Consider the following 14,217-nt stretch of genomic DNA (forward strand, 5'->3'; position numbering starts at 1 on the left):
CTAGTTCTGATCATTTTATTTTGCATCAGCAAATCTTTCCAGGTTATTCAGAAAGTATCTGCTCATCATTTCTTATTGCACAATAGTATGCCACCATAATTATATAACACAATTTGTACATCCCCTCCCAATTGTTGGGCAACTCCCTCTGTTTCCACCACAAAATGGACTGCTATAAATACTTTGAAACATATAAGGCCTTTTTATTTTCTTGATCTATTTGTGTTACAAACCTGATAGTAGTATTGCTACCAGGTCAAAGAATATGCCTACTTTTAGAGCCCTTTGGGTGTAGTTCCAAATGGTTCTCCAAAATGGTTGGATCAGTTCATAACTCAACCAACAATGCATTAGTGTCCCAATTTTTCCTACAACCTCCTCCAACATTTGTTGTTTTCTTTCCTGCCATATTAGCCTACTTGATATGTGTGAGGTATAACCTCTGATTTCTTTAAATTTGCATTTCTCTAATCAATAGCCATTTAGAGTATTTTTCCCTATGACTATAAATAGCTTAGGTTTCTTCATCTGAAAATTGCCCATTCATATCCTTTGACCATTTATCAATTGAGAAATGGTGAATTCTTATTTTAGTACCTCTCTACATATTTGAGAAATGAAGCTTTTAATAGTGAAACTTGTTGTAAAAATTATTTTCTGTTTCCTTCTTCTAATCTTGGCTGTGTTGGTTTTGTTTGTGCAAAAAAAGTTTAATTTAATGTAATCAAAGTTATCCATTTTAAATCCTGTATATCTCTTCTCTATCTCTTATCTGGTCACAAATTCTTCCCTTGTCTATAGATCTAACAGGCAAGCTATTCTATGCTCCCCTAACTTGCTTATAATATTGCCCTTTATGTCTAAATCATGTACCCATTTTGATTATATCTTGGTATATAGTGTGAGATGTTAATCTCCACCTAGTTCCTGACAAACTGCTTTCTAGTTTCTTCAACAATTTTTATCTTGTTTTTCTTGTTTTTCCTTCTCTCTCCCTCTTTCTTCTTTCACTCTACCCCTTCACAAAAGTATTTTGCTTCTGCATCACCTCCCCCAATCCACATTCTCATTTATTATTCTCATGCCTTATCCCCCTCCCCTCCTACTTCCCTGTAGGTCAAGATAGATTTTTATACCCAACTGAGTATGTATGTTTTTTCCTCTTTGTGCCAATTCTAATGATAATAAAGTTCAGATTTTGCCCACTCACTCCCATCTTTCCCTCCACTTTAAAACTCTGTTCACATCTCTAATGTGAGACAATTTATCCCATTCTAACTTCCCCTTCCCCCTCATCCCAGTCCATTTCTCTTTTTCACACCTTAATTTCATTTTTTTATATTGTCCCATCACAATCAACTCACACCCTTGCCATATATATGCATATGTATATATACTCATTTTAATTGCCCTAATAATGATAAAGTTCATCTTTCCATGTAGGAATGTAAATAGTTTAACCTTATTGAATCTCTTACGATTTCTCTTTCTGTTTACCTTTTTACACTCTTCTTGAGGCTTGTAATTGAAAGTCAAATTTTCTATTCAGCTATGGTCTCTTCATCAGGAATGCTTGAAAGTTCTCAATTAGATTAAATATCCATTTTCCCCCATAAAGGATTATGCTCCAATTTTCTGAGAAGGTGATTCTTGCTTGTAAACTTGCTTGTAATCCTAACTCCTTTGCCCTCCAGAATATCATATTTTAGGCCCTCCCATCCTCTAATGTAGAAGCTACTTAGTTTTATGGTACCCTGACTATGGTTTCATAACATTTGAATTTTTATAGCTGCTTGCACTATTTTTCCTTTGATCTGGGAGCTATGGAATTTCCTAGGAGTTTACATTTGGGGATCTTTTTCATGAGGTGATAGGTGAATTCTTTCAATTTCTATTTTACTCTCTGGTTCTAGGATATCAGGGCAATTTTCCTTGCTAATTCCCTTGAAATAAGATGTGTAGAGGTTATCTTTTCTTATCATGGCTTTCAAAGTAGTCCAATAATTCTTAAATTCTCCTCAATCTATTTTCTAGGTCCATTGTTTTTCTAATGAGCTCACATTTCAATTTTTTTCATTCTTTTGACTTTGTTTGGTTGTTTCTTAATCTCTCGTAGAGTCATTACTTCCACTTGTCCAATTCTAATTTTAAGAAATTATTTTCTTCAATCAAAATTTATACCTCTTTATCATTTAGCCTGTTCTGCTGTTTTCAAGAGTTCTTTTCTTAAGTGTATTTTTGTGCCTCTTTTACTGTTTTACTATAGTTTTATATTTTTACTATTCTGTTTAAGATATTTTCTTCACACTTTTTCGTCCCTCTTTTACCAAGCTGTTGACTCTTCTTGCATTGCTCTCATTTCTTTTCCCAATTTTTCCTCTACCTCTCTTACTTAATTTTTTAAATCATTTTTGAGCACCTCTAGGAATTCTTTGGGGTTTGAGACTAATTCACATTTTTCTTTGAAGCTTTGGATTGGAGTGAAAAATCCCCTACCCTCTTATATGAGGATTAGATTTTAATGTTAGCAGTAGTCTTGAGATAATCATAATTGTAATTCTAAGATAGTTAGCAGAAGTCATGATTTTAGAAGGCTTTTTGCGATTAATTTAGTATAAATATTAAGGTTTTGAATTAAGAAAATAACTCCTTTAGCATAGGCCCTAGTGTCAGCCCCACCCTTCAAAGTTGCTATATCATGCACCCTCATCAATAATTATGGTCTTGAACTTGTGATCTAGTAAAAGTCACGAGGCCTGACCTAGAGTTCGAAGGCTGGTACCACCTAACACCACCCACTCTTATCTTTGCATCACTAGTCCAGGTTCCACCGCTACCCCCTCTTCCATTAAGTGACTCTTAAGTCATTGTCAAATAACTTCTTATACCAGTAAGAAGCATTTTCTGGTTGCCCTAACCAATGAACATTGCTTCTATGTGCCTCTATTTTTAGATAGGTATAACTATTGTATTGGACTGTTTTTGTACTGGTATAAAAATTGTCTAATTCCTTGGGGTATATAGGAAGGTCTCTCACAGTGCTGGGGATCTTTTGGTCTTGACCAGAAGTCCAGCTTTATTGGAAGACTGACCCTCTCTGAATAAACCTATTTCTTTATGGCTGGGAGATTCAGTTTCTCTTAATTGCGTTCCTGTGGTTAGAAATTATACAACAGGATAAAGCTATTTTGACATTGTTCTCTTCTTCTGAGTTTGTTTTCACCTTCTCCATCATCACTGTAACTTTATATAATTAAGTTGCTTTTTTATTGGTTTCTCATATTTTTTTTTTGCCTGTTTCTTGACTTTTAACTTTACAATAAAGTTGGGCTTTGTTCCTGGGGTGGGTGGGATAGTAATGTAAAGAAGAAAACAGAAATTCTTTCTATTTCACAAACATAGTTTTGATAGCAAAAATACAGAGAATGAAAACAGAAAGAAAATTAGAGGCCAGTTCCCTAATGAATATTGATGTAAAATTTTTAAATAAAATACTAGCAAAGGGATTCCATCAATATGTCATAAAGATCATACAGATTATGTATGCCAAAACTGCAGGCTAAGAAAATAAGGAAAAGTATAAGCATAACTGACTATATCAGTGATGGGAAAACTATGGCCTGCGGGCCACTATGGCCCCCTGAAATGTTGTATCCAACATTATTCCTAATCTGACGAATACAATGAGTAGGATACAATACAATGAAACTTCAAAAGAGTTGCTTTAGAAACAGACTGACAGATGAGCATTTCCTTTCCTTTGGCCCCTCTTTGAAAAGTTTGCCCATCACTGGACTATATCAATAACAAAACAACAAAAATCACCCACAAAATCGGCACCATTACTATCCTTCTCCCAAGCCCAACAAACCTCATTTTTGATACTTACAGGCAACTCCAGAAATTCACTATGGCAGGGCTGGGAAAACTAAGTGAGCATCTTGCCTGACTGCTTAGGGCTCTGACCCTTAGATGGTTCTCTCCCTTTATCTCATCCTTTATCTTCTCTGGCCTTTTCTCTTTCTCCTTCAGGTTCACAAAAAGTGTCACTTCAAGATGAAGGTAATATGTGATGGTGACCAATTAAAAGACCATGTTCTCCTGCCAACTTCTATAATTCCCATGGTCCTGGTGAGCATTTTACTATTCTTTAATTCATTCATTTAAAAAACATTTCTTAAGTATGTACTATGTGCCAGAAATTATGCTGTGTTGGGAATACAAAGACCAAAATGAATTCATTCTGGCCCTCAAGGAGATTATAGGGGAGAAAGGGAACAATATGAATCTATATAAGGAATATAAAATATATATATGCATTTACCTATATTATACAAAACAATTTACTTTTGGAGTTCTGTACTTTGGAGGAATCCAGATAGGACTCAGATAAGACTGGGCACTTGAATTATAATCCCTTGAAGAAAATTATGGATTCTATAAGGTGGAGGTAAGGAAATGACTACATTCCACATGAGACGACATTTGGAAAGGTGTAGAGATGGCGGACAAAATATGCCCAGAAAATGAACAACATACAGGCTACTTTGACTGGAATATTGAATGTATGCAGGAAAGTATTGTGTAATTAGTCTGGAAAGATAGACTGAAGTCCGATTGACAAAGGCTTAAAAGACCAAATAGGAATTATGTTTTATCTTAGAAGCAGTTATGAGCCATTGGAGATTTTTGAACTAGGGAGGGTCATGATTAGTCTTGGGCTTAAGGAATATCAATTTTGTAGCTGAATGAAGAATGAATTACAAAGAGAAGCAGATTGTGTGACCCTGGTCAAGTCACTTAGCCCCAATTGCCTAACCCTTACTGCTCTTCTGCCTTGGAACCAATACATAGTATCAATTCTACAACAGAAAGTAAGGGTTTATTTAAAAAAAAAAAAAGGAAAGGGAAGCCTGTTAGGAAGCAAATAGCTTAGGTAAAAGGTGGCAAGAGCCAGAAGTAGGGCAATGGATGTAAAGGGAGAAAGGAACAGATGCAAAGATATTTCACCTCTTTTTATATCTTCAGTCCTTAGCAAGTGCCTGGCACATGGTAGGCACTTAATAAATGTTTATTAAGGCTGACTGTCAAAGTGTAATCAACAGGATTTGATAGAGCATATTTTGTAACTAGCAGAGAAGTAATGAAGAGATGATGAATCTCCTCATTAGAGCAACAGATAGGATGATAGAGCTACCATCTGCTGAATATTGGGAAGGCATAAGATTAAGGATGCATGTAGAAAGATTGGCTGTGGCAAGGAGAAGTCTTTTTTAGAGACTTCCTAAAGCAGGAGGAAGTAGAAGATGATATGAAGGGATTGTGAGACGTAAAGAAGGGAGAGAGAGAGATACAGAAAGAGAGAGAGAGAGAGAGCGCACATGAAGGGGGGTATCTATTTTCTGAGTCTAGTGTGAGTTGAAATCCTTAGCTGATAGGTGTGGAAGAAGTGTCATGGGTGGCATAAAGGGAGATTTGGAACAACTTTGTTAGGTAGTATGCTAGAGAATCAATTAGGAGGAGACCCAGTTAAGGTTAGATAACAAATTGGGAGTGGACTTAATCCTTATAATGGCTTAACTTCCTCTAGCTATATTCAATAGCACATCCACATGGAAGTAGGTGATAGGAGGATTCCCCAGCTATGCTTCAGGAAGGACAAGAGAGTAAGAACTGAAGAGCGGAGGTTAGTGTATTAACTCTAGGGTCAAGTTTGTGAATGGAGAAAAGTGAAGTCAAAGCATGGAGTTACCACGATCTCAAAATTAGGGTAATTATGTCTCTTTGGATGATGGAGGACCATGAGAAAAAGATCTAAAATGAAAGGAAGTTTGTTAATAATGGAATAGGAATTTCAGAGAGCATAATGGAAGGAGCAGGCAGAGCTGGAGTTTGACATTAAAGGTGAAAGTTTGAAGTGGATGGGAATGAGAGTACAGGGAGTAGATGTTGGAGTGGGTTAGTTATAGGCAGTGAGGGATTCCTAGAAGAAGGGGAATAAATGGGGAGAGGGATAGAATTTACCAAAGGGGAGAATCAGGGCAGCATAGCAGTAAATGGGGCAGCTCTGAAGATAGCAAGCGAATAAAATATGCTTTTCTCACCACCATCTCTGGAGTCACTGCCTCCACTTTGGTAGTCATTCAGGTTCTTCCTCTGCTCAATAGCCATGTAAGTGGGCTGGCTTTCTATCTCTATGCATGAAAGGCATATAGTAAGAGCTAAATTAATGTCAGAAAAATAGCATGTACAGTGGAAAGAGAATTATATTTGGACTCAAAAGACCTAGCTCAAAAGCCCCAGGCCTGAAATGTGTTAGCTATGTGACTTCAGGCAAGTCAGCAATGCCTTTGACTCAAGGTTTTAATGAAAATACTTTGGATATTGTAATATCCTAACAAAAATGGGAAAGAAGAAAAGAACAAACATTTATTAAGCACATATTATGTATCGAACTCTTTACAAATATTGTCTCCTTTGATCTTCACAACTTTGAGAGGATAGTGTTATTGTCTCCATTTTACAGTAGAGGAAACCAGGGGTGTCAGAGGTAAAGTGACATATCCAGCTAGTAAACTGGATTTACAGCTAATAAGTATCTGAGACTAGATTTGAACTCGGGTCTGACACCAGAGTTAAAGCTCTGTCCACTGCACCATTTGGCTACTTCATGTCTGCTGTAGCAGATATGCCTGGTGCCATAACTTCCCAAAGATGCTTCTAAGGGACCTTTTGAAGATGAGCTTACACCCCAATAATTGTATTCAGTAACAAAGAGCAGTCATTTCATCCACTTAGGTACTACTGACAATTAACATGAAAGAACAAGAGTAATTTAAATTAATGAAAGGATAATTTCCTCATGATGGATAAAGCACTGAATATCTAGGCTTGAAAACTTACTAGCTCTATAATCTAAGGAAAGTTCTCTGATCTCATTTTTCCAATTCTCAATCTGCTTATATGGAAAATGAAGCCAATGCTAACACCTAATAGCACTGTGAGGATCAAATTATGCATGTGCTCTGCAAGACACAGAGCCCTGCAAACCTCACAGAATCATAAAAATGCTAGTTATTACTATTAAAATATTATATCAATGAAAGTTATTATTATTCTCATTTTCATCTTCTATTCAATAGAATTCAGATATAAATGGTCTGGAGATGAGTCATTCTCTTGCTATTGATATTTTTTAACCTTTACTTTCTGTCTTAGTAACAGCTCTAAGGCATAAGGGCAAAATCTAAGCAAACAGGCTTAGGTGACTTGCCCAGGGTCCCACAGCTAGAATGTTTCTGAGTCCAGATTTGAATCCAGGTCCTCCTGGCTCCAGATCTGGTATTCTATCTACTGTGCCACCTAGCTGCCCCTCTTGCTATTGATTTTTCATGTTTAGAGGAATGTTGTATGGGCAATTAAAACCACTGAAAAGTTGAATAGAATCTTGTCCTCTTCAGGTTCACCAAAAGGCATCCTTAGAATCATTCCAGTAGGAGGTTAGGTGATAAGGATGATGATTGATTACTTTAAACTGTTTACACAGGGCTCTGATTTCTGCCTCTAGGTCTCTCTATATTTTTTTAAACCCTTGTACTTCGGTGTATTGTCTCATAGGTGGAAGATTGGTAAGGGTGGGCAATGGGGGTCAAGTGACTTGCCCAGGGTCACACAGCTGGGAAGTGGCTGAGGCAGGGTTTGAACCTAGGACCTCCCGTCTCTAGGCCTGGCTCTCAATCCACTGAGCTACCCAGCTGCCCCCTAGGTCTCTATATTTTAAGAGCTTTTCATTCAATGTGATTTGGAAATTGAATATTTGACATGACAGCATATACTAATATTATTTTTAGCTTTTTATGGGTCAGTGTTATGTCTCATCAATTATGTACAAAACCTTTGTTTTTGTTGGTGCTCCAAATGCAATAATATTTATTTGTTGAATTCATAAAGATATTGGTCTTTACTGTCTGTTAATTCAGGCAATATGGATAAAAAGTTTCTGTTGTTTAATTTTATATATTTCATCATGACTCCTTAGCTATTCCATAGTTGCTAAGTTTTGGCAACCTACTATACTATAATGCAGAGTTTCTTCTGTATTACTAGCAATGAATAATAGTAATGGAAGAAAGAAGGAAGGAAGGAGGGAAGGAAGGAACAAAGGAACAAAGTAAAGAATGAAGGAACGAAGGAGAGGGATGAAGGAAGGAAAGAAGCAAGGAGAGGCAGGGAGGAAGGAGCTAAGGAGAGGCAGTGGAAAATGCTTGAAAAATGTTCATCCTCCCTCCTTCATAAACCACGTTAGGCCTTCTTTCTTAGAATCAATACAGAATATCAGTTCCAAGGCAGAAGAGTGATAAGGCTAAACAATTGGGTTAAGTGACTTGACCAAAGTCCCACAGTCATAAAGTGTCCGAGGTCACATTTGAACCCAGCACCTCTCATCTCCAATCCTGGCTCTCTATTCACTAGCCACCTAGCTGCCCCTGTTGATGTTCTAAATCATGACTGAGTTTTGTTGTTTCTTCCCAAAGGAGAGAGAAGTACAAAAAAAGGAAGAAGTGATAGAACCTGAAGAAGAAATTATATCACTCGAACCGTCAGAGGAAGAAATTGAAATAGAGGTATAGTGATTTCCCTAAGTCTGCTATTCTTCATTCATTTACCTTTTCATTTCTGTAAGAACTGTCCAGGGAGTCACATGGAAAAGTCAGTTGATAGAACCCCTCTCCCTCTCCTGGTCCCATTATGATGTAGACAGTTGCATGCATGGTGGTTGGGTTTCCCAAGCCCCTTTGTGTCTGCCCAGGAGTGACCTTTTTTGACCCTTTCATTGCCAGCTTAGCAGGCATTAGGAGATGTCATGTTTGAATCTCAACTCAGACTCCAAATGGAAAAGGACATGCACATCAACAGCGTGGCCTGTTGGCCCAAAGATCTATTCAATCTTGGGTTGCATTAAGGGACGTATAGTATTCAGAATGAGTGAGAACATAACCCTATTGTGCACTACCCTCATCAGACCATATCTGGTCTGATATCTGGAGTGTTGCCCAGAGAAGGGTGGCGCCAAGGGACCATGCCATGGAAGGATTATTTGAACAAAGTAGTGAATAACTACTTTGAAAAAAGGAAGGCAGAAGGCAGAAGTAATAGCTGTCTTCAAAAATAAAGGATTCAGTCATGTGGAAGAGTAATTAGTCATATTATCTCAGCCCCAGAAGGTAAAATTGGGAGCAAGGGAGTCTGAGTTGTAGAGTTTCTTGATTTAAAGGAAAACTTCCTAAATATTTGAACTGTCCCACAATTGAATGGAAAAAATGATTAAAGGGAAAAAAAGGATCACCAGATCTGAAACTATATTACAAAGCAATAACTATCCAAACATTTAGTATTTGTTTTTTTAAAAAAACAGAAAAAAATAAGTAGAATAGATTAAAGAAGCAAATCCCAGAAGAAAGAAAATACAATAACTCAGTGCTTGAAATGCAAGAACATAAACCTCTTGGGAGAAAATCTCCCTATCTGATAATGGAAATGTGGTGAAAATTAGGTTTAAGCAAACAACTTATATCATATACGGCAATAAGCTCCAAATGGATATGGCCTAAATATAAAAGGTCATGCTATTTAAAAACACAGAAAGGAAGGACTTACATTTATTTCATAGGTATGACCTGTAGGGAAAGTTCTCAACTCAAGAAGTGATGGAGTTCATCAAAAAAGACAAAAGATGATTTCGAGTATATAAAATGTAAAAGTTCTTGCATGAATAAAATCAATGAAAATTGAATAATTCGATAAAGTATTGACTATAGAAAAAAATTTGCCTCAAATATCTTTTATAAAAATCTGATATTCAAGATACTGCAAGCACTGACACAAATGTTTAAGACCAAGAGCCATCCCCACTAGATTAGTGCTCAAAGGACAGGAGGAATTTTCAAAACAATTGTAAACTATCAACCACCATGTGAAAAGATGTTCTAAATAATGATAAAAGAAATGCACATTAAAACCTCTGCAGGGTTTTACTTTGCATTCACTAAAAGTCACAAAGATGATAAAATATAGAACTGATGTTGGAAAGATCATATGAATATAAATATACTTAAGCTTTGTTAGTATATCCGGGGATTAATCCCAATATTCTAAAAACAATTCAGAATTATGCAGCCAGAATCAATGAAACTCTTACTGGACATAGATCTCTAAAAGGCAGGAAAAAAAAGGTCAAAATGTTTAAAGCACAATTTTGGGGGGTCAAAAATAAACTTAGAAACAAAGTAGGGTATCAATCAAATAAGTGAATGAACAAATGAAGGAAACATTTATTGAGCATTATATGCAAAGCACTATACTGAGACCGAAAAGGAACAGTTCTTACTCTCAAGGAGCTCATACTCTAATGGGGAAAGATATATAGGGAAGGATCAGCTGCAATTGAAGGATTTCAGAACCAATTGTGATCTGTGACCAATGAAATGAAATGCCATAAGAAATGAAGAATTCAGAGAAACTTTTAGAAAATTGTTTCAAAATGTGGGAAATGAAATAAGAACAATTTACCAAATGAATAATAACAGTGTGAGTGGAAACAATGATAAAAGGTAGCCAAACTCAAATCAATTACAGTAGCAAATTTTGGTCACAGAAAACAGATGGTGGAAAACTTGTCTTAGAGAAGTAGGAAATGATGGCTGTTGTGTGATGAGTAAAAATTCCAAGAGGCAACATTTCATATTAAAAATTAATTTTAATTAAATTTTTTAAATTAAATGTATTCATTCAATTAAATTTAATAGTCAATGATTCTCTCAGTAATCAGAGACAAATCATCCAGAATTTGAAATCATTTAAATACAGTTCTGAAAGATCAAGATTCAGCCCTCCCCTGGTCAGAAAAATAACATTTCTAATGGTGGATACCTATTGAGGAGATGGGAAGTTTCTTTCCAGACTGTCTCTGGTCCCCTCATGGTGCCACGGGAGTCACATGCCTTATTGTGAGATTCTAACATCCCTCAGATGGAAAATCAAGTTAAATTTAGACCTCCATGGTTCATTGTAATGGAGGAAACCAAGGACACAAACATACTGCCCCTAGATATATTTGACTAAAGCTAATTCTGTTTCCAGGAAAGAGTGGAACTCACATTCTCAGTCTAAATTATTCCAATTTTAAGGATATAAGGCCAATCCTAGGACAATCAAGACAAAGGAATAGGGGGAAGGTTTGAACACAAAAGGCAATGTTAGAAATTAATATTCAAAGAAATGAATACAGTATTAAAAATAAATTTTCTCACTCTGAAGGGTGGCAAATGCACTCAGATGTGATCATTTTGTTGGCGAGTTTTGCTTACCTGTTTCTCATTGTTACAAAGAAGATGGATAAATAGATATACAGATAGATATATCAATAACTACAGATAGATATAGAGAAAAGGAGAGAGAAGAACATTTATGTGCCAAGTGCTAAGAGAGAAATATAATCAAGAAAAAGAGTCCCTGTCCTTAAGGAACTTATATTCTAATGGAAGAAGACAACACATAAAGAGAGCTTTAAGTGAGACTGGTACATGGGGATGGCATGATGTCAAGGCCTAGAATGTGGCAAGATAAGACAACTCCTCCCCTATCAGGCCTGGGAGGACAAGGGAGTGAAGTCCAAGCCTCTGGCAGGAAGTGTGCAGAGATAACAGCCCAAGTAGAAAAGGCAGGGAAGACAATGAAGTAATCAAGAAATGAAAGTAATAAGTGTGTGATATGTCAGGAAATTATTATGGTGTGAAAAGAAAAGACATAAATAAGATGGAAAAGAGAAAGAGACAAATAGAGGAATGTGGAGAAAAATGAAATAACATTAAATTGCCAGGCTACTTTGTCTGAAAATTTCTCATATTGGCAGCCTAAAACTCTCATGGACAAAATAAAAATGAGCATTACCTATGTTAGATGTTTATCTTTTATTAAACTTGAAAACACTTATATTTCAAAGGAGGAGCAAGAAAAAGAAGAAACCAAGCCCAGGATGACAGCTGCAATGATTACTGCTGCTTTATTCAATTCAAGAACCAATGCTTTAAACAAGGTACAAAAAATTCAAAGGTATAGTTTTCCCTGAAGCTGCCACTTTTAATTTTTTACCCATCTTCTCTCTTTTCTATTTCTAAAATCAATATTATTGTTATCTTTTATTTTTATACCATCTACATGTCTTTTGTCAAATAAACTTATTGGTTTTTAAATGAATTTGTAGTTTGTCCCTCACATTTCCCTTCCTCCTCATTTTATATAAATTTTTTCCATTTCTTACCATTCATCACTTTTTCCATTTTTTTCCATTTCTCTATTTTATCATTTTCAGTTACGTTTAAAGTTATGTTTCTGGAAAATGTCTACCTTTCCATTGTTTACATCCTTTGCTTTCACCAGATTTTCTCCCTTTGACCTCCTCACTGTTTCTATTGTGATGTGGTAGTGGAAGTAGGAGCAGAGATGACATTTCAAAGATATCCTTGTTGGGAACTATGGCTCCAGGGCTAGGCAGAGCAGGTACAAATTCAAGTGACAGAATTGTGGAAGAGAATGGAATCAAAGAAGGAATAGGACTATGGCTCAGGGTGAAGAGGACATGATAGATCAAGCATGATAGGGGGAAATCAAAAGCTTTCAGTTCTTGCTGTGTTTCTGATTTCCTACCAAGAAAAATTATCCACAAATGGGAAATGATATAAGAAAAATGAGTAACAGTTAAAATCGAAGACAAGCAACAAGGTGGTAAATGGGCTTTTCTCTTTCAGTTGAGAGCTAAAGTTAGCAAGTTTAAGTGCACCACATTCCGGGGTATCAAAAGAAGAGGTAGATGTGATTGCTGAGCAATTGTCACTTATCTTTTTAAAAAATCCTTACTTTCTGTCTTATAAGCAATCCTAGGTATTGATTCCAAGGCTGAAGGGTGGTAAGGAATTGACAAATGGGGTTAAATGACTTATCCAGGATCATACAACTAGGAAGTGACTGAGACCAGATTTCAACCCAGGACCTATCTCCAGGCCTGGCTTTCAGCTGTCTTTTCAAAGATGAAGGAGACCCACTTCAGAACAGTAGATGGGCACCAATGGCTATCAATTAGCTATTGATGAAGAATGATCATCCTTTACAAAAGGAAGTGATGATCACACAAACCTCTCATAGTTTCATCACAAACAGTACCAGATATATTCTTACTTTTTGCTTTGTGATTAATGGATGAAAGGAAGAGGAAGGAGTTTTTCTCTCCTCTCTCTTGTAGATTTTTGTTTATTTATTTGTTTTGCTGGAGCAACACAGTGGGAAGAGAGTTTAGCAATAGTAATGCTCAAGAAAAGACTATTAAACTATGTTTTACATGTACAGAACATGGAAGGAAGTTGATTAGAAAGAAGAGGCAAGCAAGACAGTTTTGAAATTATATGGAGTTGGAAAGCAGAGTACAGCATGCTATTTTTAATATTAAAAAGATGAACATGAAAAAGTTATCCACTTTTTTTAAAGAAAAGCAAGTGGGATGAAATAGAGATTGATGATTTCATATGCAGTCCTCTTTTTTGTGCTACTCTGAATATGGAAATTTTTTAAATTTAAGTTCACAATAAGCAAATGAATTGTTTGAAAAACTTCCATCTTTTCTGTATTTCACCTTTGCTTAAATGTTTGCTCTTCCACCTCCACATTCCTGATTTCTATTGCCATCATTTTTAAAAAAAATATTTTCTTTTTTCCCTAAGTAACATGAAAAACAACTTTTTAACTTTTTTACAGCATGAGCCAAAATTTCACCCTCTCATCCTTTGTTCCCTTTCCTCTCCTTGAGAGAACAAGCAATCTGATTCTATCATTCTTTTCCATGAGTCACATGGTAAGACAGAAATAAATATAGATGCCACATCATGATGATTTCCTGTTCATGGCCAAAGACCATTATAACTTGTGGGTTTTACCTGATCCTACCACTAATTTTTCATTTTTTGTATATTAGTGTTTCTTCTTCACATGTATACAGAAGGCTGTACATATTAGCAGTGGTGGGTCAAGAAGGGAAAGCAGCCTGAAGAGCCTCAGGAAAATCTAGGAGAGACCTATCTTGGCCTCCATTGTACCCATCTCCACTGGGAAAAGTATTTAACCAAACCAGAGGATATTTACATTGTTGCTTCCATTCTGTTGCCATTG

General features: G+C 36.2%; 1 protein-coding gene across 1 annotated transcript in view; it reads left to right on the plus strand.

Annotated features, from left to right (window-relative positions):
- The window catches only part of DGKG (diacylglycerol kinase gamma), a 250,772-nt gene that overhangs the window by 45,132 nt on the left and 191,423 nt on the right, over positions 1-14,217 (plus strand). The window contains 2 exon segments of the mRNA XM_044675638.1: positions 4,033-4,131; positions 8,221-8,253. Coding sequence (XP_044531573.1) covers positions 4,033-4,131; positions 8,221-8,253 — 132 coding nt within the window.

This window comes from Gracilinanus agilis, chromosome 4 (genome assembly GCF_016433145.1).
Source record: "Gracilinanus agilis isolate LMUSP501 chromosome 4, AgileGrace, whole genome shotgun sequence".
In the NCBI taxonomy this organism is placed as follows: Eukaryota; Metazoa; Chordata; class Mammalia; order Didelphimorphia; family Didelphidae; genus Gracilinanus; species Gracilinanus agilis.